The sequence below is a fragment of the Lissotriton helveticus genome, chromosome 9, assembly GCF_964261635.1.
Source record: "Lissotriton helveticus chromosome 9, aLisHel1.1, whole genome shotgun sequence".
Taxonomy (NCBI): domain Eukaryota; kingdom Metazoa; phylum Chordata; class Amphibia; order Caudata; family Salamandridae; genus Lissotriton; species Lissotriton helveticus.
The window spans coordinates 1,278,075,167-1,278,098,840 of NC_136070.1; the positions used below are offsets into that span (position 1 = coordinate 1,278,075,167).

The 23,674-nt window shown below is 57.0% G+C and overlaps 1 protein-coding gene across 1 annotated transcript in view; it reads left to right on the forward strand.

Annotated features, from left to right (window-relative positions):
* LHFPL4 (LHFPL tetraspan subfamily member 4) overlaps nt 1-23,674 on the forward strand; it is a 336,997-nt gene that overhangs the window by 267,365 nt on the left and 45,958 nt on the right. The window contains exon 3 of the mRNA XM_078661857.1: nt 17,175-17,191. Coding sequence (XP_078517983.1) covers nt 17,175-17,191 — 17 coding nt within the window. The remainder of the gene's footprint in view (nt 1-17,174; nt 17,192-23,674) is intronic.

The following is a 23,674-nucleotide window of genomic DNA, read 5'->3' on the forward strand; positions in this document are numbered from 1 at the left end:
CGAGTCCTCTGAACAAGGAAATCTTCTCTGGGGCGCCTAGACCAGCAGCCCTAAAGGGCATACCACCATGCCCAACTGCACCCCATAGCTCTGGCACATTCCCATTACTTGGAATCCGCTCTTGAGAACTTGAGTTTGTTTTCTGCCCCCCACATCTACCGGAGCAGAAGTGGGGGACGCTCCTTCTCCTACATCGCACCAAAGACCTGGAACAGCCTCCCCACGCCCCTCCGGACTATCACCTCACTTCCGGAATTCAGAAGGGACCTCAAAACCTGGCTGTGACTTTCAAGCGCCTGCATAACCTGTAGCCGCTCTTTATACATACCCATTGATCGATTCATTCTCGCTGTCCTACACGGCTTGTGTAAATCTCAAACTTTACAATTTCCATATGTTTGAGAAGTTTCTACAGACCCGTTAGGGTTATTCTTCATGTTTAGGGTCTGTAAACTTTATTCACATTGATTATTAGACCTTGTGTATTGCACAGAACTGCACTTCCTTGCTGTGCCCCCCACACACCCTGAGACCCCAACCTGAGGGAGAACAGGAGTGCCGCTGGAGTCAGTGGTCCCTCTTTCATGCAGGGGGGCGGCAGCTTGCACAGCCTGGGTCAGTCACTCCTACTCAAGCGGGACCTGTGACCTCACAAAGTCCCGGATGTGCAGGTGTGGGAAACTGGCTCTATATGTACTACACCAAAATGAGGTACAATGTGTATAGAGTCCAGGTGACCCCAGAGGTAGGCAGAGGTTAAAGTTATATAGAACCTTACACTCCAAATTGGTAGCTTGGTCGAGCAGTAAGGCAGTATCAGAGGACAGTGTAAAGCATTTGCTGTACGCACTCAGTCAGCAAAAGGTTTCACACACTCAAGGACTGAACTCCAGGCCAATTGTTTTTGTATATAAAAAATATACTGTTGTTTATTTTTAGAACCAAGCAAGCCTGGCACACGTAAGCATAAAATACTTAACAATAATAAGTTGCTGATTATAGAACAATTTGCAAATGCAATAGGAATTGTACTTTGTTACATTTACAGGGGATGCAGCCGGTTGCAACACTTAGCAAATACGGTACATTGAAATCAATAAGCTTTTTCAGTAAATCACAGGTAAGTTACATTTTACGTTACTTTTCTAACTCAGTGCTGGATACCTAGATTCAGCACTGGGACATTTCCTGCAAACAGGTAAGTAAGTACGTTTTGGTTATTTGTGCGATTTTTAAAGAATATTTTTAGATTTCAAAACTCAACACTTGAAAACTTTTTGGAAGAAAATTGTCAATGTTATCCTATGGAGGAAAAACAGGTTATCGGTTCACGGGTAAGTTATTGACTGTGGGAGTTAAGGTTCTGGGGTTAGACTCAGGTATCCCCCAGGATCAGTGATGCATTGTTGTTGCATCCTCAGCGGCACTAGGGCTGCCGGGTGCAGAGTGTTGAGGCCCAATGTTATCCAATGGGGGAAAGGGGGCCTCCAGTTGGTGGCTGCTGGCAAGCAGGCCACAGGGTTGTGGGAGCAAAGCTCTTTGGGGCCGATTCACAGAACTAACTTAAGACAAAATCCTAAACTTACTACTTTTGGTATTCACAGAAGTTAGGATTTTGTCTTAAGTTTGTCTTAAGACAAACTTAAGTCAGACTTAAGACAAACTTAAGACAAAATCCTAACTTCTGTGAATACCAAAAGTAGTACGTTTAGGATTTTGTCTTAAGTTAGTTCTGTGAATCGGGCCCCTAGGGTTTAGGTCAGGTCAAATGGGGAAACAAAGTAGCACAAAAGGTACACCCTCAGCGGCACAGAGGGGGCCAGGGGGCAGAGTGCTGTTTGGACGTCGGGTGCCCTGTGGTTTCCAATGAAGAACCTCTGGTTTGCAAAAGCACTGCATGCAGGGAGACGAAGGACTTCTGGGTGCGACCACCACTTCGAGAGGTAAGTTGGGAAGTTAAGGGTTGGTTAGGCACTGTTGGTTTGGGCACACAAGTCCGTGGGGTGTCTAGTGCAGGGCTGCCTTTTTGGGTCATATCTTCTTACCAGCTCCGGTCTCGGTTGGGGGGGGGGCTTCTGGATTTAGACTGCAGGCTTCGGCTGGAGGCTTGAGGTAGGTCAGGGGTCACCAGATCTTGGTTCAGGAGCACTGGGGTGACCTCCTCATGGTGTTTTTCCACTCAAGCTCGGGCCGAGTTCGGCGGGTGCAGAGTTGGCTGGATTTGCGGTTTCCGGCTGCTGCCAGAGGTTGCTGTTGAACTAATACGGTGTTCACATGAGAAGCAGTCTTTGGAAGGGAAGGCAGGCAGGTCCTCTGGGGTTTTTGAGGTTGCTGGCTGCAGGACACACCGGGGTTTTGCAGGAGCAGGTTCGAGGGGAGACAGGCCTGTGGAGCTGGTGCAAGTCAGTGGGCGTTGTCCTCTTGTTAGCTCTGCACGGCTCTTCATTCTTCTTCTTATCTTCTTTCTTCTTGTTGTTTCTGGATCTGAGGAAGCAAGGTTCAGGGTGCCCCCTAAATACTACATTTAGGGGCATTACAGGTAGGTAAAAAGGGCAGGGACCAATGGGTCCCTTTCCTGGGCTGGGTACACCCCTTATTGTGCCACCGTCCAGTGGGAGGGGGGCAGAAGCCTGTCCCTGGGTGGTTGGGTCCCCCATCCTCAAGATGGTGGGGACTCAGAGTTGTGCTTCACCTCGCCTCCCCCACCTGAGGGGTGGAGTTGGCAAGGGTGGGCACACCTCTTTCTCTTTTTTTGTTTTTCCTGCCGGTTCTTCCGCCCAAAGTGTGGGGTAAAACCATTGGGGACCAGTTGCTGAAAGCAGCAAATGGTCTGCGGAGGCTCACAAAGGTAAACGCTTCCCGTCCTGTAGGAGGACACTTGGCACATCGTCCTAGGATGTGCATTGTTTCAGGCCCCCAAGAGCAGCAGGCTCTCGACCCATGGGTCCAGAAACATGTCTGGTGGTGGTGGTGGCAGCCTAAGCAGCCACTCAGTCAAGTCACTAGAGGTTGGCCGAGTTTCAGGGGGCATCTCTAAGGTGCCCTCTGTCGTGCATTTTACATTAAATCCTACACTGGCATCAGTGTGGGTTTAATGTGTTGAGAAGTTTGATACCAAATGTAGGAAGGGGCGATCCCCGAGGGTCGGGTTGTGCTCACCCGACCACACCCGGACCTACCTCTCCCCCAGAACTTGCCGAGTCTTGACTGTGAGGTCCTCACCGGGGAGGACTTCGGGTCTAGGATCGTACACACTGAGCTCACACCACACTACGAACAGACACCACACCGGTGGGTTTTAGTAACAAGATCTTTATATAGCAAATAGGGAGGTAGCACTCTTATATACACAGGGGTCAAGGGACCACAAAGTCTTGGAGGATTCGGGAAGGGAGAAGCGGGACAGTCTTTGAGTCTCTGGGACAGTACGAGGCGTACCCTACGCACAGCTCTCAATCCTCGAGCCGGGGGGTACGGGATGATGGTCGTACTGGCTGCTTCACCTCCGTCGAGTCGGCTCGGTCGTGATGGTGCTCTCGATGGTCCAGCCGGACCAGAGTACTCCTCGAGCCGCGACGAGGTCAGCAGGGCTCGATCTGGAGAAGTTCGTGAGGAGCCGCGACAGCGTCAGCAGGGCTCCGATGGTTACAAGTTCAGCTCGAGCCGCGACAGCGTCAGCAGGGCTCCGATGGTCTTAGAGGTCGAGCCGCGACAGCGTCAGCAGGGCTCCGATGGTTACAAGTTCAGCTCGAGCCGCGACAGCGTCAGCAGGGCTCCGATGGTCCTAGAGGTCGAGCCGCGACAGCGTCAGCAGGGCTCCGATGGTTCAGTTCAGCTTGAGCCGCGACAGCGTCAGCAGGGCTCAGAGGTTCAGGATGAGTCTTCTTAGGGTCAGCCGCGATCAGATCAGCAGGGCTTCAGGTCCAAGATACAACTGCCCGCTAGTTGTCGGGCGGGCCCAGTTATAGTCCTTCTGCGCTTTGATCTCCGGACCCTCGGAAGCAGAGGTCTCAAGCCCTGGGGGGCTGGTCGTTGGCGAGGTCCGGCGGTTGGCTCTTTGATCCCTTTGAAAGATGGGTCCGGGAATTCCCAGACGCCCAGCGGGTCTGGAGCCAGCCCTCGGGGAGGCCAGAGGGGTGATCGAAACTGGCCCACAGGGGATGGCCAAAGGTGTGACAGATACCAGCCCCTCAGGGGAGGCCGGAGGTGTCATCGAAACTCCCTGGCTTATCTCACTCGGGAGCCCTTTACCCCCCATCCGGGACTGGCGCGCCTTTGGAGTCTGGGTTCCACTGGGGCCGGGGTCACACTAGGCCCAGGGAGACAGGGATGTCGGGACGGGAAGATGGCGTCCGGGCCTTGTGGGGCATGCAATGTTAGGCGCTCGGAGCCGGGAGCGGGACGGGGACATGCGGCCTGGTCGTGGGTTTACGGGGGTTCGGCCTCATCGGGGGTGAGACGTCCAGGCTGCTGGGGGCAGGCTATTCTTGCAGGGACGCTGCGCAGGGGCTCAGGGTGCAGGCCTACGCTCGAAGGGTTCTGAGGGACAGAGACGGGCCACGCCACGAGGCCGGGTCCAACACGCGTCCCCCCATCTGAAGGCGGGGAGAACTACCCATCCTCTTGGGGGTTCTCTTCGCTGAGGCGGAAGAATCGGGACAGGCCGTCTGCGTTGGCGTGGTCAGCACCAGGCCGGTGCTCAACAGTGAAGTCCATCCCCTGGAGGGAGATGGACCAGCGCAGCAATTTGGGATTCTCCCCTCTCATCTGCATTAGCCACCGGAGGGGTCGGTGGTCGGTCTGGACCCGGAAGTGAGTACCGAACAGGTAGGGCCTCAGCTTCTTCAGGGCCCAAACCACCGCGAAGGCCTCCCGCTCGATGGTGCTCCACCTTTGTTCTCGAGGGAGTAGCCTCCGGCTAAGGAATGCTACGGGTTGGTCTAGGCCGCTCTCGTTCACCTGGGACAGGACCGCTCCGATGCCATGCTCGGACGCGTCCGTCTGGACTACAAACTCTCGGGAGTAGTCGGGGGCCTGTAGGATGGGGGCGGTGCACATGGCATCCTTCAGCGTTTCGAACGCCTCCTGGCAGGCGGAGGTCCAGCTGACTTTCTTCGGCTGTTTTTTGGATGTTAGTTCCGTGAGGGGGGCTACGATGCTGCCGTAACTCTTAATGAACTGGCGGTATTACCCCGTGAGCCCTAGAAACGCCCGCACTTCCGTCTGGGTCGTGGGGGCCTCCCAGGCCACGATGGCATCGATCTTGGGCTGGAGGGGGCTACGAGGCCGCTTCCGACCTGGTGCCCAAGGTAGATTACGGACCCTTGTCCGATCTGGCACTTGCTTGCCTTAATGGTGAGACCTGCCCCCCTCAGGGCGGTCAGCACCGCCCGGAGGTGCTGGAGGTGCTCGGGCCAGCGGGAACTGTACACCGCGATATCATCCAGATACGCAGCGCTGAACTCTTCCAACCCCGCCAGGACCTGGTTCACCAGCCTCTGGAAGGTGGCGGGGGCGTTCTTCATCCCGAAGGGCATCACCCGGAAATGGTAGTGACCATCCGGGGTGGAAAAAGTGGACCTTTCCTTAGCTCCCTCGGAGAGGGCGATCTGCCAGTATCCACTGGTCAGGTCGAATGTGCTAAGGAAGCGAGCAGCCCCGAGGCGATCGATAAGCTCGTCGGCTCGGGGGATGGGATGAGCATCAGTTCTGGTGACTGCGTTGAGCCCGCGGTAGTCAACGCAGAACCTCAGCTCAGGAACAGCACCGGGGGCGGCTGCCTTTGGGACCAGGACCACGGGGCTAGCCCATGGGCTGTCAGAGGCTTCGACCACCCCGAGGGCCAACATCTTCGATACCTCGGCCTTGATACAGGCCCGGACTCGGTCAGGGACGCGGTAGGCTCTGTGCCGTACCGGGGGGCTGTCCCCGGTGTCCACGTCGTGGACGCACCAGTTGGTGACGCCGGGGGTGAGGGAGAAGAGGTCGGAGAACTGTCCCAACAACTGGCGACAGTCCTCACGCTGCTCTGGAGAGAGGGAGGAGGAGAGACTCACCCCCTCTACGGAGCCATCTTTCGCTTTCGTGGACAGGAGATCGGGGAGAGGCTCCGTTTCTTCTTCTTCCCCATCGTCTGTGGCGAGGAGCAAACTCAACTCGGACCGGGCGAAGTGGGGCTTGAGGCGGTTCACGTGAAGGACCCGCAAGGGGTTCCTGGGGGACTCTACATCGATGAGGTAGGTCACTTGGCTCTTGCGTTCGATCACCTTGAAGGGCCCTGTCCATTTGTCTTGCAGGGCACAGGGCTCTACGGGGGCCATCACCCAGACCCGTTGTCCGGGCTGGAACTCGACCAGAGTGGCATTCTGGTCATACCACCGTTTCATTTCTTCTTGACTGGCCTCGAAGTTGGCCTCGGCCAGCTCTCGGAACTTCCTCGTTTGGTTCCGGAGGGCCAAGATGTATCGAAACACATCGGGAGGGGGCTCTGGGGCCGCCGCCTCCCACCCCTCCTTGACCAGGGTGAGGGGTCCTCGGACGGGGTGCCCGTAGAGCAGCTCGAAGGGGCTGAACCCCAGGGACTTCTGGGGGACTTCGCGGTACGCGAAGAGGAGACAGGGGAGGAGGACGTCCCACTTACGTCTCAGGGGCTCTTCGAGACCCATGATCATCCCTTCGAGAGTCCGGTTGAAGCGTTCCACCAGACCGTTCCCCTGGGGGTGATATGGGGTGGTGAACTTGTAGGTCACCCCACATTGCTGCCAGAGGGACTTCATGTACTTTGAGATGAAGTTTGTCCCTCGGTCGCTGACGACTTCCCGGGGGAATCCCACCCGGGAGAAGATAGCCATGAGGGCCCGCCCCACCACGGGGGCTGTCACCGTCCGGAGGGGAATGGCTTCGGGGTAGCGGGTGGCATGGTCCACCAGTACTAGGATAAAGCGGTGCCCCAAGGAGGTCTGGGGGTCGAGGGGGCCCACGATGTCGATTCCCACCCTCTCAAAGGGGGTACTGACCACGGGGAAGGGTTGGAGAGGAGCCTTGCGCTTCTTCCCGCTCTTTCCGCTGGACTGACAAGTGGGGCAGGACTTACAGTGGGCCTCCACATCGGAGCGCATGCCCGGCCAGTAGAAGTGGGTGACCAGGCGATGGTACGTCTTGTCCTGTCCCAAGTGTCCCGCCAGGGGTACGTCATGGGCCAGGTTCAGGAGAAAGCCGCGGAAGCGTAGGGGGACCACCAGCACTCGGCCGGACCCTAGTTCGGCGGACTTTTGTTCGCTATACAATAGGCCGTTTTCCCAATAGACCAAGTGGGAGCCGGACTGGTCACCGGCGGCCTGGGCGGCGGCCTGCTGCCGCGGCCCAACCAAGGATGGACAGGAGGTCTGCTCTAGGCAGAATTCTTCACGGGACGGTCCCCCCTCCTGGCGCCACTGGGCCAGCTCAGGGAGGTCGTCCAGACTCGGGGTCGACTCGACGCTAGGGCCGAGGGGACCTGCGTCGGAGGGGAAGCTCTCCCCGGGGAACAGTTCAGGGGCTTCAGAGGGTTCCGGGACCTCGGGGTCCTCAGGGGTCGTTGGGGCCGCCTCTAAGGTCGCCCCGGCGGGGGTGATTCTTCGGGCGGTCATCGACCGGGTACTCACACAGGCCCATTCGGGCAGGCCCACCATCTCCAGGTGGGTCCTCTTCTCAACCCGCTGCCATGGGGAGCTCTCTAGGTTGTTGCCGAGCAGGCAGTCCACGGGCATGTCAGAGCGGACTGCCACTCGTAACTCCCCAGAGACGCCCCCCCACTCGAACGGGACTTGGGCTATCCGGCAGGTGCGGACAGAATTATCGGCTGCGATCACCCTGCAGGAGATGTGAGGGGCAATCTGGGCTTCGGTTACTAGATGCCGTTTCACCGCAGTGATACTGGCCCCCGTGTCTCGGAGCGCCCCTATGTGGTGGCCATTGACAGTCACCTGCTGTCGATACTTCTCGGTATTGTCAGGTAGGGGGGCTCCTGGGACCATCTCTCTATCACCCAGGGATACTAACATCATGGCTGCGGGGTCAGCTCCCCCGAACTCCTCTTCTCCCTCCTCTTCTTCTAGGGCTACTGAGGTGATGTGGCGCGCTGGGGGGTCTGCCGCGGCAGGCTTTTTGAACAACGGGCAGCGGGGGTCATTGGCATAGTGCCCGGGTTGCTGGCAATGGTAGCAGGCTTGGCTGGCTCGGGGCCCTGGCTTAGCTGGGGGAAACCCTGCGCGCGCTGTGGGAGGCGAGGTGCCGGGCTGGTTTCTGGGGGGACTACGCGGGGACCCTACCTGGGAACCCCTCTGTCTATTCTGGTTCCCTCCTCCCCTCTGGCGGGAGGACCCCTGTTCATTTCGGCCAGAGTCTCCCCCGGGCCCCCGGGGTACTCTGGTGCTCACCCAGCGATCGGCCTCGACGGCCAGTTTCCGGGGGTCAGCCAACTTGCTGTCCAGGAGGTGCTGCCGGAGTTCCACAAAGCAATTCAGAGACAAATGTTCGTAGGCAATGAGGTCGATGAGCCCCTCGAAGGTGGATACTTTGCTGCCCTTGATCCATCCTTCCAGGGCCCGGCTGTAGAAATTGACATATTCTACCCAGGTGGTGCCGGGGATCTTCTTGCAGTCTCGGAAGCGTTGGCGGTACATTTCTGGGGTGAGCCCGTACCTTGTGAGGAGGGCCTCTTTCATGTGGCTGTAGGAGGTCTGTTCGGCCGACGGTAGGTCGAGTAGGGTGTCTCTCCCCTCACTCAGGAATCGACCCCACAGCCCGGCTCCCCAATCTTTCTGCGGAACTCGGTGGGAGGTCATGGCGACCTCGTAGGCCTTGAACCATTGCTGGATGTCATCGTTTTTATAATATTCTTTGACCACATCCTTGGGGATGTGGACCTTGTGTTCCACCGTGGGAATGGCCTCTCGGGTCGCTGCTGTTTTGCTGCCTTCGTTCCGGGCTTTTAGTTCTATTTCCAATATGCTGCGCTCGTGCTCCAGCTGGAGCTTCTTTCCGTCGTGTTCTCGTTGGAGCTTCTTCTCTTCCAGTTCTCCTTGCAGCCGCAACTGCTCGATGGCTAGCTTTTTCTCGGCCAGCTTGAGTTCCCCCTCCATCTTCAAACGGGCTAGTTCTAGCTCGTGGTTTCGGTTGCGTTCTCGGTCGGTCATCTCTTCTTGAGATAGACCTCTCTCCGTGCTGTGAGTCCGTGTCGGGGACTCTGCTCTTTCTCGCTCTGGGGCGTGGGTTTCGATCAGGGGGGCTCCCCCTCCATCGGCTTCTGTCGGTGCTGGAGGTTGGGCTCCGGTCTCCACCCAGGCTGTTAGAGCTTGCTGAAGGTCCTCTTTGGTGTTTAATCCCGTTGACGGGATACGGAGATCCTTGCATAATTGCTTGAGCTCACGGTGCGAATAGTCTCCCAGAAGCTCCATCTGGAAGGTGGTCTTGTCGGCTGTGACGCTCATGGCTGCTTCTTCGTTCGGGTAGTGTGTCAGTACTGTACGATCCCTAGACGTAGGTTCTTATCGCGACGCTGCCACCAATGTAGGAAGGGGCGATCCCCGAGGGTCGGGTTGTGCTCACCCGACCACACCCGGACCCACCTCTCCCCCAGAACTTGCCGAGTCTTGACTGTGAGGTCCTCACCGGGGAGGACTTCGGGTCTAGGATCGTACACACTGAGCTCACACCACACTACGAACAGACACCACACCGGTGGGTTTTAGTAACAAGATCTTTATATAGCAAATAGGGAGGTAGCACTCTTATATACACAGGGGTCAAGGGACCACAAAGTCTTGGAGGATTCGGGAAGGGAGAAGCGGGACAGTCTTTGAGTCTCTGGGACAGTACGAGGCGTACCCTACGCACAGCTCTCAATCCTCGAGCCGGGGGGTACGGGATGATGGTCGTACTGGCTGCTTCACCTCCGTCGAGTCTGCTCGGTCGTGATGGTGCTCTCGATGGTCCAGCCGGACCAGAGTACTCCTCGAGCCGTGACGAGGTCAGCAGGGCTCGATCTGGAGAAGTTCGTGAGGAGCCGCGACAGCGTCAGCAGGGCTCCGATGGTTACAAGTTCAGCTCGAGCCGCGACAGCGTCAGCAGGGCTCCGATGGTCTTAGAGGTCGAGCCGCGACAGCGTCAGCAGGGCTCCGATGGTTACAAGTTCAGCTCGAGCCGCGACAGCGTCAGCAGGGCTCCAATGGTCTTAGAGGTCGAGCCGCGACAGCGTCAGCAGGGCTCCGATGGTTCAGTTCAGCTTGAGCCGCGACAGCGTCAGCAGGGCTCAGAGGTTCAGGATGAGTCTTCTTAGGGTCAGCCGCGATCAGATCAGCAGGGCTTCAGGTCCAAGATACAACTGCCCGCTAGTTGTCGGGCGGGCCCAGTTATAGTCCTTCTGCGCTTTGATCTCCGGACCCTCGGAGGCGGAGGTCTCAGGCCCTGGGGGCTGGTCGTTGGCGAGGTCCGGCGGTTGGCTCTTTGATCCTTTGAAAGATGGGTCCGGGAATTCCCAGACGCCCAGCGGGTCTGGAGCCAGCCCTCGGGGAGGCCAGAGGGGTGATCGAAACTGGCCCACAGGGGAGGGCCAAAGGTGTGACAGATACCAGCCCCTCAGGGGAGGCCGGAGGTGTCATCGAAACTCCCTGGCTTATCTCACTCGGGAGCCCTTTACCCCCCAGCCGGGACTGGCGCGCCTTGGGAGGCGGGGTTCCACTGGGGCCGGGGTCACGCTAGGCCCAGGGAGACAGGGATGTCGGGACGGGAAGATGGCGTCCGGGCCTTGTGGGGCATGCAATGTTAGGCGCTCGGAGCCGGGAGCGGGACGGGGACATGCGGCCTGGTCGTGGGTTTACGGGGGTTCGGCCTCATCGGGGGTGAGACGTCCAGGCTGCTGGGGGCAGGCTATTCTTGCAGGGACGCTGCGCAGGGGCTCAGGGTGCAGGCCTACGCTCGCAGGGTTCTGAGGGACAGAGACGGGCCACGCCACGAGGCCGGGTCCAACACCAAACTTCCCAGTTTTCAGTGTAGCCATTATGGTGCTGTAGAGTTTGTAATGACAAACTCCCAACACCATATACTCTTAACCCCTTCCATGCTGATGACGGCCCCCAGCCGTCATGCATCACGGTGGGCGTGTGCTGATGACGGCTGGGGGCCATCATGAACCCGCCCACCCTATATAACGGCCGCACAGGTGCATAATCGCTGCCGTGCCCAAGGGGTTAATGGCAGTACTGCACTTACAATACCCAAGAATGGACTTGGGCACTGTAGGGGTACAGGACTCATGCACCTGTACCCTCACCCCTGGCATAGGGCACCCCACTGGAGGTGTGGCTGATCTAGGCCCGGGCAATGGGTTGTAGGCATGGCACACAGTGCCATGTCCACTCTTCACTTTGTTCTGCACCAAGACACGTAGCCTGCAAGGGCAGTGTGTGTGTGTCAGGGCACAGGGCCTCTGAGGGTGGCACAATAAGTGCTGCAGCCTTTAAAGGCCTTCTCTGGGTACCTGTGGTACCATTTACCAGGGGCTGACAGGTGGCCAGAGATGCCAATTGGGCTTAGGCTTCAATGCAATTTAGGGAAGGAACACAGGCCCTGGGCACCTGATTAGCAGGAGCCCCCGGGCACACTCAGTCAAAGCACATCAGCAATTCAGCAAAAAGTGGGGGCAAACCATGCAAGAAAGAGGGCACTTTCTCACAGCAGGCCCTAAACATGAAAAGTGAAATCAAACTAACTAGCTACCACCACCACCCCTGGAGAGTATGGCAGGACCCTGCACCCGCTAAACTGAGAGGGGGGCTCCCAGGACAGGCGTGTACAAGGGACCCTTGAGTTACACCCAAAGCGAGTCATGCAAAGAGAAGACTTTCTACCTAAGTCACTGTACTTGCCCAGCACCACTGTCTGCCACACTCACTACAACTGCCCAGCACTACTGTCTGCCTAACTCACTACAACTGCCCAGCACCACTGCCTGCCTAACTCACTACAACTGCCCAGCACCACTGCCTCACTCACTACAACTGCCCAGCACTAGTGTCTGCCTCACTCACTACAACTGCCCAGCACCACTGTCTGCCTCACTCACTACAACTTCTGCCTCACTCACTACAACTGCCCAGCACCACTGCCTGCCTAACTCACTACAACTGCCCAGCACTACTGTCTGCCTAACTCACTACAACTGCCCAGCACCACTGTCTGCCTCACTCACTACAACTGCCCAGCACCACTGTCTGCCTCACTCACTACAACTGCCCAGCACTAGTGTCTGCCTAACTCACTACAACTGCCCAGCACCACTGTCTGCCTCACTCACTACAACTGCCCAGCACTACTGTCTGCCTCACTCACTACAACTGCCCAGCACTAGTGTCTGCCTAACTCACTACAACTGCCCAGCACTAGTGTCTGCCTCACTCACTACAACTGCCCAGCACCACTGTCTGCCTCACTCACTACAACTGCCCAGCACCACTGTCTGCCTAACTCACTACAACTGCCCAGCACCACTGTCTGCCTAACTCACTACAACTGCCCAGCACCACTGTCTGCCTCACTCACTACAACTGCCCAGCACTAGTGTCTGCCTCACTCACTACAACTGCCCAGCACCACTGTCGGCCTAACTCACTACAACTGCCCAGCACTAGTGTCTGCCTCACTCACTACAACTGCCCAGCACCACTGTCTGCCTAACTCACTACAACTGCCCAGCACCACTGTCTGCCTCACTCACTACAACTGCCCAGCACTAGTGTCTGCCTAACTCACTACAACTGCCCAGCAGCACTGTCTGCCTAACTCACTACAACTGCCCAGCACCACTGTCTGCCTAACTCACTACAACTGCCCAGCACTACTCTCTGCCTCACTCACTACAACTGCCCAGCACCACTGTCTGCCTAACTCACTACAACTGCCCAGCACTACTGTCTGCCTAACTCACTACAACTGCCCAGCACCACTGTCTGCCTAACTCACTACAACTGCCCAGCACTACTGTCTGCCTAACTCACTACAACTGCCCAGCACCACTGTCTGCCTAACTCACTACAACTGCCCAGCACCACTGTCTGCCTAACTCACTACAACTGCCCAGCACCACTGTCTGCCTAACTCACTACAACTGCCCAGCACCACTGTCTGCCTCACTCACTACAACTGCCCAGCACCACTGTCGGCCTCACTCACTACAACTGCCCAGCACTAGTGTCTGCCTCACTTACTACAACTGCCCAGCACCACTGTCTGCCTCACTCACTACAACTGTCCAGCACTACTCTCCGCCTCACTCACTACAACTGCCCAGCACCACTGTCTGCCTAACTCACTACAACTGCCCAGCACCACTGTCTGCCTAACTCACTACAACTGCCCAGCACCACTGTCTGCCTAACTCACTACAACTGCCAGCACTAGTGTCTGCCTCACTCACTACAACTGCCCAGCACCACTGTCTGTCTCACTCACTACAACTGCCCAGCACCACTGTCTGCCTAACTCACTACAACTGCCCAGCACTAGTGTCTGCCTCACTTACTACAACTGCCCAGCACCACTGTCTGCCTCACTCACTACAACTGCCCAGCACCACTGTCTGCCTAACTCACTACAACTGCCCAGCACTACTGTCTGCCTAACTCACTACAACTGCCCAGCACTAGTGTCTGCCTCACTTACTACAACTGCCCAGCACCACTGTCTGCCTCACTCACTACAACTGCCCAGCACCACTGTCTGCCTAACTCACTACAACTGCCCAGCACCACTGTCTGCCTCACTCACTACAACTGCCCAGCACCACTGTCTGCCTAACTCACTACAACTGCCCAGCACTACTGTCTGCCTAACTCACTACAACTGCCCAGCACTAGTGTCTGCCTCACTTACTACAACTGCCCAGCACCACTGTCTGCCTCACTCACTACAACTGCCCAGCACTACTCTCCGCCTCACTCACTACAACTGCCCAGCACCATTGTCTGCCTAACTCACTACAACTGCCCAGCACCACTGTCTGCCTAACTCACTACAACTGCCCAGCACTACTGTCTGCCTCACTCACTACAACTGCCCAGCACCACTGTCTGCCTAACTCACTACAACTGCCCAGCACCACTGTCTGCCTAACTCACTACAACTGCCCAGCACTACTGTCTGCCTAACTCACCACAACTGCCCAGCACTAGTGTCTGCCTCACTTACTACAACTGCCCAGCACCACTGTCTGTCTCACTCACTACAACTGCCCAGCACTACTCTCCGCCTCACTCACTACAACTGCCCAGCACCACTGTCTGCCTAACTCACTACAACTGCCCAGCACCACTGTCGGCCTCACTTACTACAACTGCCCAGCACCACTGTCTGCCTCACTCATTACAACTGCCCAGCACTACTCTCCGCCTCACTCACTACAACTGCCCAGCACCACTGTCGGCCTCACTCACTACAACTGCCCAGCACTACTGTCTGCCTAACTCACTACAACTGCCCAGCACCACTGTCTGCCTAACTCACTACAACTGCCCAGCACCACTGTCGGCCTCACTTACTACAACTGCCCAGCACCACTGTCTGCCTCACTCACTACAACTGCCCAGCACTACTCTCCGCCTCACTCACTACAACTGCCCAGCACTAGTGTCTGCCTCACTTACTACAACTGCCCAGCACCATTGTCTGCCTAACTCACTACAACTGCCCAGCACCACTGTCTGCCTAACTCACTACAACTGCCCAGCACTACTGTCTGCCTAACTCACTACAACTGCCCAGCACTAGTGTCTGCCTCACTTACTACAACTGCCCAGCACCACTGTCTGCCTCACTCACTACAACTGCCCAGCACTACTCTCCGCCTCACTCACTACAACTGCCCAGCACTACTCTCTGCCACACTCACTACAACTGCCCAGCACCATTGTCTGCCTAACTCACTACAACTGCCCAGCACTACTCTCCGCCTCACTCACTACAACTGCCCAGCACCATTGTCTGCCTAACTCACTACAACTGCCCAGCACCACTGTCTGCCTAACTCACTACAACTGCCCAGCACCACTGTCTGCCTAACTCACTACAACTGCCCAGCACTACTGTCTGCCTAACTCACTACAACTGCCCAGCACCAGTGTCTGCCTCACTTACTACAACTGCCCAGCACTACTCTCCGCCTCACTCACTACAACTGCCCAGCACCACTGTCTGCCTAACTCACTACAACTGCCCAGCACCACTGTCTGTCTCACTCACTACAACTGCCCAGCACTACTCTCCGCCTCACTCACTACAACTGCCCAGCACCACTGTCTGCCTAACTCACTACAACTGCCCAGCACCACTGTCTGCCTAACTCGCTACAACTGCCCAGCACCACTGTCTGCCTAACTCACTACAACTGCCCAGCACTACTGTCTGCCTAACTCACTACAACTGCCCAGCACTGCTCTCTGCCTCACTCACTACAATTGCCCAGCACAACTGTCTGCCTAACTCACTACAACTGCCCAGCACTACTGTCTGCCTAACTCACTACAACTGCCCAGCACTGCTCTCTGCCTCACTTACTACAACTGCCCAGCACCACTGTCTGCCTCACTCTCTACAACTGCCCAGCACTACTGTCTGCCTCACTCACTACAACTGCCCAGCACTACTGTCTGCCTCACTCACTACAACTGCCCAGCACTACTCTCTGCCTCACTTACTACAACTGCCCAGAACTACTCTCTGCCTAACTCACTACAACTGCCCAGCACCACTGTCTGCCTCACTCACTACAACTGCCCAGCACCACTGTCTGCCTCACTCTCTACAACTGCCCAGCACCACTGCCTGCCTAACTCACTACAACTGCCCAGCACCACTGCCTCACTCTCTACAACTGCCCAGCACCACTGTCTGCCTCACTCTCTACAACTGCCCAGCACTACTGTCTGCCTAACTCACTACAACTGCCCAGCACCACTGCCTGCCTAACTCTCTACAACTGCCCAGCACCACTGTCTGCCTCACTCTCTACAACTGCCCAGCACCACTGCCTGCCTAACTCACTACAACTGCCCAGCACCACTGCCTCACTCTCTACAACTGCCCAGCACCACTGCCTGCCTAACTCACTACAACTGCCCAGCACTACTGTCTGCCTAACTCACTACAACTGCCCAGCACCACTGCCTCACTCACTACAACTGCCCAGCACCACTGCCTCACTTACTACAACTGCCCAGCACCACTGTCTGCCTCACTCTCTACAACTGCCCAGCACCACTGTCTGCCTCACTCTCTACAACTGCCCAGCACCACTGTCTGCCTCACTCACTACAACTGCCCAGCACTACTCTCTGCCTCACTCTCTACAACTGCCCAGCACCACTGTCTGCCTCACTCACTACAACTGCCCAGCACTACTCTCTGCCTCACTCACTACAACTTCTGCCTCACTCACTACAACTGCCCAGCACTACTCTCCGCCTCACTCACTACAACTGCCCAGCACCACTCTCTGCCTCACTCACTACAACTGCCCAGCACTACTCTCTGCCTCACTCTCTACAACTGCCCAGCACCACTGTCTGCCTCACTCACTACAACTGCCCAGCACTACTCTCTGCCTCACTCACTACAACTGCCCAGCACTACTCTCTGCCTCACTCTCTACAACTGCCCAGCACTACTCTCTGCCTCACTCACTACAACTGTCCAGCACTACTGTCTGCCTCACTCACTACAACTGCCCAGCACTAGTGTCTGCCTCACTTACTACAACTGCCCAGCACTACTGTCTGCCTCACTCACTACAACTGCCCAGCACTACTCTCCGCCTCACTCACTACAACTGCCCAGCACTACTGTCTGCCTCACTCACTACAACTGCCCAGCACTACTGTCTGCCTCACTCACTACAACTGCACGACGGTCTACCTAACTCTGCCTTACTCACAGTAACTGCCCAGCACTACTGTTTGCGGTAACTCCCTGCTACTGCCCAGTTCAACTCTGCCTCAATCACTCTTACTGCCCAGCTGGGTCTACCCATGAGAGGAATCGTGCCTGATTGTGAATGGAACTGTCCTGTGATTGAAAGAAAGACTGACCCCTGCTTTCCGTTGTGTGACAAATGTAACACTAACTATGTTTTTTGTGTTTTTCAGATTTCGTTGTCCCTGCGGTAAGTTCTATGTTGCAAATAGATGTTTCTGGAAAGGCTTCTGTGCCAGTGCGGTCTGTTACGGTGAGGTTTGACAGCACGGGGTCTGGTCCGAATTACTGAGGTATGTCCGTGCTGGCTGTGCTCTTCTGAAGTGTGGTTTGTATTCTGTATTCCAGTGAGGTCTGTCAGTGCAGTTGTGGTCTGTGTTACAGTGAGGTCTGTCAGTGCTGTCTGGGGTCTGTGTTACAGTGTGGTCTGTCACCGCTGGCCGTGGTCTGTGTTACAGTGAGGTCTGTCAGTGCTGGCTGTGCTCTTCTGAAGTGTGGTTTGTATTCTGTATTCCAGCGATGTCTCTCAGGACTGGCTGTGGTCTTTGTTATAGTGAGGTCTGTCAGTGCTGGCTGTGGTCTGTGGTGCAGTGAGGTTGGTCAGTGTTGGCTGCGGTCTGTGTTGCAGTGAGGTTGGTCGGTGCTGGCTCTTGTCTGTGTTGCAGTCCGGTTGGTCTGTGCTGGCTCTGGTCTGTGTTGCAGTGAGGTTGGTCGATGCAGCTGTGGTCTGTGTTACAGTGTGGTTGGTCGGTGCTGGCTTTGGTCTGTGTTGCAGTGAGGTTGGTCAGTGCTGGCTGTGGTCCGTGTTGCTGTGAGGTCGGTCGGTGCTGGCTTTGGTCTGTGTTGCAGTGAGGTTGGTTGGTGCTGGCTGTGGTCCGTGTTGCTGTGAGGTCAGTCGGTGCTGGCTTTGGTCTGTGTTGCAGTGAGGTTGGTTGGTGCTGGCTCTGGTCTGTGTTGCAGTGGGGTTGGTCGGTGCTGGCTCTGGTCTGTGTTGCAGTGGGGTTGGTCGGTGCTGGCTGTGGTCTGTGTTGCTGTGAGGTCGATCGGTGCTGGCTTTGGTCTGTGTTGCAGTGAGGTTGGTCGGTGCTGGCTGTGGTCCGTGTTGCTGTGAGGTCGGTCGGTGCTAGCTTTGGTCTGTGTTGCAGTGAGGTTGGTTGGTGCTGGCTCTGGTCTGTGTTGCAGTGGGGTTGGTCGGTGCTGGCTGTGGTCTGTGTTTCTGTGAGGTCGGTCGGTGCTGGCTTTGGTCTGTGTTGCAGTGAGGTTGGTCGGTGCTGGCTCTGGTCTGTGGTGCAGTGAGTTTGGTCAGTGCTGGCTGTGGTCTGTGGTGCAGTGAGGTTGGTCGGTCCTGGCTGTGGTCTGTGGTGCAGTGAGGTTGGTCAGTGCTGCCTGCGGTCTGTGTTGCAGTGACGTTGGTCGGGGCTGGCTCTGGTCTGTATTGCAGTGAGGTTGGTCGGTGCTGGCTCTGGTCCGTGTTGCAGTGAAGTTAGTCAGTGCAGCTGTGGTCTGTGTTACAGTGTGGTTGGTCGGTGCTGGCTTTGGTCTGTGTTGCAGTGAGGTTAGTCGGTGCTGGCTGTGGTCCGTGTTGCTGTGAGGTCGGTCGGTGCTGGCTTTGGTCTGTGTTGCAGTGAGGTTGGTTGGTGCTGGCTCTGGTCTGTGTTGCAGTGGGGTTGGTCGGTGCTGGCTGTGGTCTGTGTTGCGGTGAGGTCGGTCGGTGCTGGCTTTCGTCTGTGTTGCAGTGAGGTTGGTCGGTGCTGGCTCTGGTCTGTCTTGCAGTGGGGTTGGTCGGTGCTGGCTGTGGTCTGTGTTGCTGTGAGGTCGGTCGGTGCTGGCTTTGGTCTGTGTTGCAGTGAGGTTGGTCGGTGCTGGCTCTGGTCTGTGTTGCAGTGAGGTCTGTCTGTGCTGGCCGTGGTCTGTCTTACAGTGAGATTGGTCAGTGCTGGCTTCGGTCTGTGTTGCAGTGAGATTGGTCGGTGCTGGCTCTGGTCTGTGTTGCAGTGGGGTTGGTCCGTGCTGGCTCTGGTCTGTGTTGCAGTGAGGTTGGTCCGTGCAGCTGTGGTCTGTGTTACAGTGGGGTTGGTCGTTGCTGGCTGTGGTCTGGGTTGCAGTGGGGTTGGTCCGTGCTGTCTCTGGTCTGTGTTGCAGTGAGGTTGGTTGGTGCTGGCTGTGGTCTGTGTTGAAGTGGGGTTGGTCGGTGCTGGCTGTGGTCTGTGTTGCTGTGAGGTCGGTCGGTGCTGGCTTCGGTCTGTGTTGCAGTGAGGTTGGTCGGTGCTGGCTCTGGCCTGTGTTGCAGTGGGGCTGGTCGGTGCTGGCTCTGGTCTGTGTTGCAGTGAGGTTGGTCGGTGCTGGCTCTGGTCTGTGTTGCAGTGAGGTTGGTCGGTGCTGGCTCTGGTCTGTGTTACTGTGAGGTTGGTAGGTGCAGCTGTGGTCTGTGTTACAGTGTGGTTGGTCGGTGCTGGCTGTGGTCTGTGTTGCAGTGGGGTTGGTCAGTGCTGGCTCTGGTCTATGTTGCAGTGAGGTTGGTCGGTGCAGCTGTGGTCTGTGTTACAGTGTGGTTGGTCGGTGCTGGCTGTGGTCTGTGTTGCAGTGGGGTTGGTCGGAGCTGGCTCTGGTCTGTGTTGCAGTGAGGTAGGTCAGTGCAGCTGTGGTCTGTGTTACAGTGGGGTTGGTCGGTGCTGGCTGTGGTCTGTGTTGCAGTGAGGTTGGTTGGTGCTGGCTCTGGTCTGTGTTGCAGTGGGGTTGGTCGGTGCTGGCTCTGGTCTGTGTTGCAGTGGGGTTGGTCGGTGCTGGCTGTGGTCTGTGTTGCTGTGAGGTCGATCGGTGCTGGCTTTGGTCTGTGTTGCAGTGAGGTTGGTCGGTGCTGGCTGTGGTCCGTGTTGCTGTGAGGTCGGTCGGTGCTAGCTTTGGTCTGTGTTGCAGTGAGGTTGGTTGGTGCTGGCTCTGGTCTGTGTTGCAGTGGGGTTGGTCGGTGCTGGCTGTGGTCTGTGTTTCTGTGAGGTCGGTCGGTGCTGGCTTTGGTCTGTGTTGCAGTGAGGTTGGTCGGTGCTGGCTCTGGTCTGTGGTGCAGTGAGTTTGGTCAGTGCTGGCTGTGGTCTGTGGTGCAGTGAGGTTGGTCGGTCCTGGCTGTGGTCTGTGGTGCAGTGAGGTTGGTCAGTGCTGCCTGCGGTCTGTGTTGCAGTGACGTTGGTCGGGGCTGGCTCTGGTCTGTATTGCAGTGAGGTTGGTCGGTGCTGGCTCTGGTCCGTGTTGCAGTGAAGTTAGTCAGTGCAGCTGTGGTCTGTGTTACAGTGTGGGTGGTCGGTGCTGGCTTTGGTCTGTGTTGCAGTGAGGTTAGTCGGTGCTGGCTGTGGTCCGTGTTGCTGTGAGGTCGGTCGGTGCTGGCTTTGGTCTGTGTTGCAGTGAGGTTGGTTGGTGCTGGCTCCGGTCTGTGTTGCAGTGGGGTTGGTCGGTGCTGGCTGTGGTCTGTGTTGCGGTGAGGTCGGTCGGTGCTGGCTTTCGTCTGTGTTGCAGTGAGGTTGGTCGGTGCTGGCTCTGGTCTGTCTTGCAGTGGGGTTGGTCGGTGCTGGCTGTGGTCTGTGTTGCTGTGAGGTCGGTCGGTGCTGGCTTTGGTCTGTGTTGCAGTGAGGTTGGTCGGTGCTGGCTCTGGTCTGTGTTGCAGTGAGGTCTGTCTGTGCTGGCCGTGGTCTGTCTTACAGTGAGATTGGTCAGTGCTGGCTTCGGTCTGTGTTGCAGTGAGATTGGTCGGTGCTGGCTCTGGTCTGTGTTGCAGTGGGGTTGGTCCGTGCTGGCTCTGGTCTGTGTTGCAGTGAGGTTGGTCCGTGCAGCTGTGGTCTGTGTTACAGTGGGGTTGGTCGTTGCTGGCTGTGGTCTGGGTTGCAGTGGGGTTGGTCCGTGCTGTCTCTGGTCTGTGTTGCAGTGAGGTTGGTTGGTGCTGGCTGTGGTCTGTGTTGAAGTGGGGTTGGTCGGTGCTGGCTGTGGTCTGTGTTGCTGTGAGGTCGGTCGGTGCTGGCTTCGGTCTGTGTTGCAGTGAGGTTGGTCGGTGCTGGCTCTGGCCTGTGTTGCAGTGGGGCTGGTCGGTGCTGGCTCTGGTCTGTGTTGCAGTGAGGTTGGTCGGTGCTGGCTCTGGTCTGTGTTGCAGTGAGGTTGGTCGGTGCTGGCTCTGGTCTGTGTTACTGTGAGGTTGGTAGGTGCAGCTGTGGTCTGTGTTACAGTGTGGTTGGTCGGTGCTGGCTGTGGTCTGTGTTGCAGTGGGGTTGGTCAGTGCTGGCTCTGGTCTATGTTGCAGTGAGGTTGGTCGGTGCAGCTGTGGTCTGTGTTACAGTGTGGTTGGTCGGTGCTGGCTGTGGTCTGTGTTGCAGTGGGGTTGGTCGGAGCTGGCTCTGGTCTGTGTTGCAGTGAGGTAGGTCAGTGCAGCTGTGGTCTGTGTTACAGTGGGGTTGGTCGGTGCTGGCTGTGGTCTGTGTTGCAGTGGGGTTGGTCGGTGCTGGCTCTGGTCTGTGTTGCAGTGAGGTTGGTCGGTGCAGCTGTGGTCTGTGTTACAGTGTGGTTGGTCGGTGCTGGCTGTGGTCTGTGTTTCAGTAAGGTTGGTCGGTGCTGGCTGTGGTTTGTGCTGAAGTGGGGTTGGTAGGTGCTGACTGTGGTCTGTGTTGTTGTGAGGTGAGTCGGTGCTGGCTTCGATCTGTGTTGCAGTGAGGTTGGTCGGTGCTGGCTCTGGCCTGTGTTGCAGTGGGGGTGGTCGGTGCTGGCTCTGGTCTGTGCTGCAGTGAGGTTGGTCAGTGCTGGCTCTGGTCTGTATTGCAGTGAGGTTGGTCGGTGCTGGCTCAGGTCTGTGTTACTGTGCGGTTGGTAGGTGCAGCTGTGGTCTGTGTTACAGTGTGGTTGGTCGTTTCTGGCTGTGGTCTGTGTTGCAGTGGGGTTGGTCAGTGCTGGCTCTGGTCTATGTTGCAGTGAGGTTGGTCGGTGCAGCTGTGGTCTGTGTTACAGTGTGGTTAGTCGGTGCTGGCTGTGGTCTGTGTTACAGTGGGGTTGGTCGGTGCTGGCTCTGGTCTGTGTTGCAGTGAGGTTGGTCGGTGCAGCTGTGGTCTGTGTTACAGTGGGGTTGGTCGGTGCTGGCTGTGGTCTGTGTTGCAGTGGGGTTGGTCGGTGCTGGCTCTGGTCTGTGTTGCAGTGAGGTTGGTCGGTGCAGCTGTGGTCTCTGTTACAGTGTGGTTGGTCGGTGCTGGCTGTGGTCTGTGTTGCAGTGAGGTAGGTCGGTGCTGGCTGTGGTCTGTGTTGAAGTGGGGTTGGTCGGGGCTGGCTGTGGTCTATTTTGCTGTGAGGTCGGTCGGTGCTGGCTTCGGTCTTTGTTGCAGTGAGGTTGGTCGGTGCTGGCTCTGGTCTGTGTTGCAGTGAGGTTGGTTGGTGCTGGCTGTGGTCTGTGTTGCAGTGAGGTTGGTCGGTGCTGGCTCTGGTCTGTGTTGCAGTGAAGTTGGTCGGTGCAGCTGTGGTCTGTGTTACAGTGGGGATGGTCGGTGCTGGCTGTGGTCTGTGTTGCAGTGAGGTTGGTCGGTGCAGCAGTGGTCTGTGTTACAGTGTGGTTGGTCGGTGCTGGCTGTGGTCTGTGTTGCAGTGGGGTTGGTCGGTGCTGGCTGTGGTCTGTGTTGCTGTGAGGTTGGTCGGTGCTCGCTTTGGTCTGTGTTGTAGTGAGGTTGGTCGGTGCAGCTGTGGTCTGTGTTACAGTGGGGTTGGTCGGTGCTGGCTGTGGTCTGTGTTGCAGTGAGGTTGGTCAGTGCTGGCTGCGGTCCGTGTTGCAGTGAGGTTGGTCGGTGCTGGCTCTGGTCTGTGTTGCAGTGAGGTTGGTCGGTGCAGCTGTGGTCTGTGTTACAGTGAGGTTGGTCGTTGCTGGCTGTGGTCTGTGTTGCAGTGGGGTTGGTCGGTGCTGGCTGTGGTCTGTGTTGCCGTGAGGTCGTTCGTTGCTGGCTTAGCTCTGTGTTGCAGTGAGGTTGGTCGATGCTGTCTGGGGTCTGTGTTACAGTGTGGTCTGTCACTGCTGGCCGTGGTCTGTGTTACAGTGAGGTCTGTCAGTGCTGGCTGCGGTCTGTATTCCAGTGAGGTCTGTCAGTGCTGGCCGTGGTCTGTGTTACAGTGAGGTCTGTCAGTGCTGGCTGTGCTCTTCTGAAGTGTGGTTTGTATTCTGTCATCCAGTGATGTCTCTCAGTACTGACTGTTTTCTGTCAAGGCTGGCTGTGGTCTGTGGTGCAGTGAGGTCTGTCAGTGCTGGCTGTGCTCTTCTGAAGTGTGGTTTGTATTCTGTATTCCAGCGATGTCTCTCAGGGCTGGCTGTGGTCTTTGTTATAGTGAGGTCTGTCAGTACTGGCTGTGGTCTGTGGTGCAGTGAGGTTGGTCAGTGCTGGCTGCGGTCTGTGTTGCAGTGAGGTTGGTCGGTGCTGGCTCTGGTCTGTGTTGCAGTGAGGTTGGTCGGTGCTGGCTCTGGTCTGTGTTGCAGTGAGGTTGGTCGATGCAGCTGTGGTCTGTGTTACAGTGTGGTTGGTCGGTGCTGGCTTTGGTCTGTGTTGCAGTGAGGTTGGTCGGTGCTGGCTGTGGTCCGTGTTGCTGTGAGGTCGGTCGGTGCTGGCTTTGGTCTGTGTTGCAGTGAGGTTGGTTGGTGCTGGCTGTGGTCCGTGTTGCTGTGAGGTCA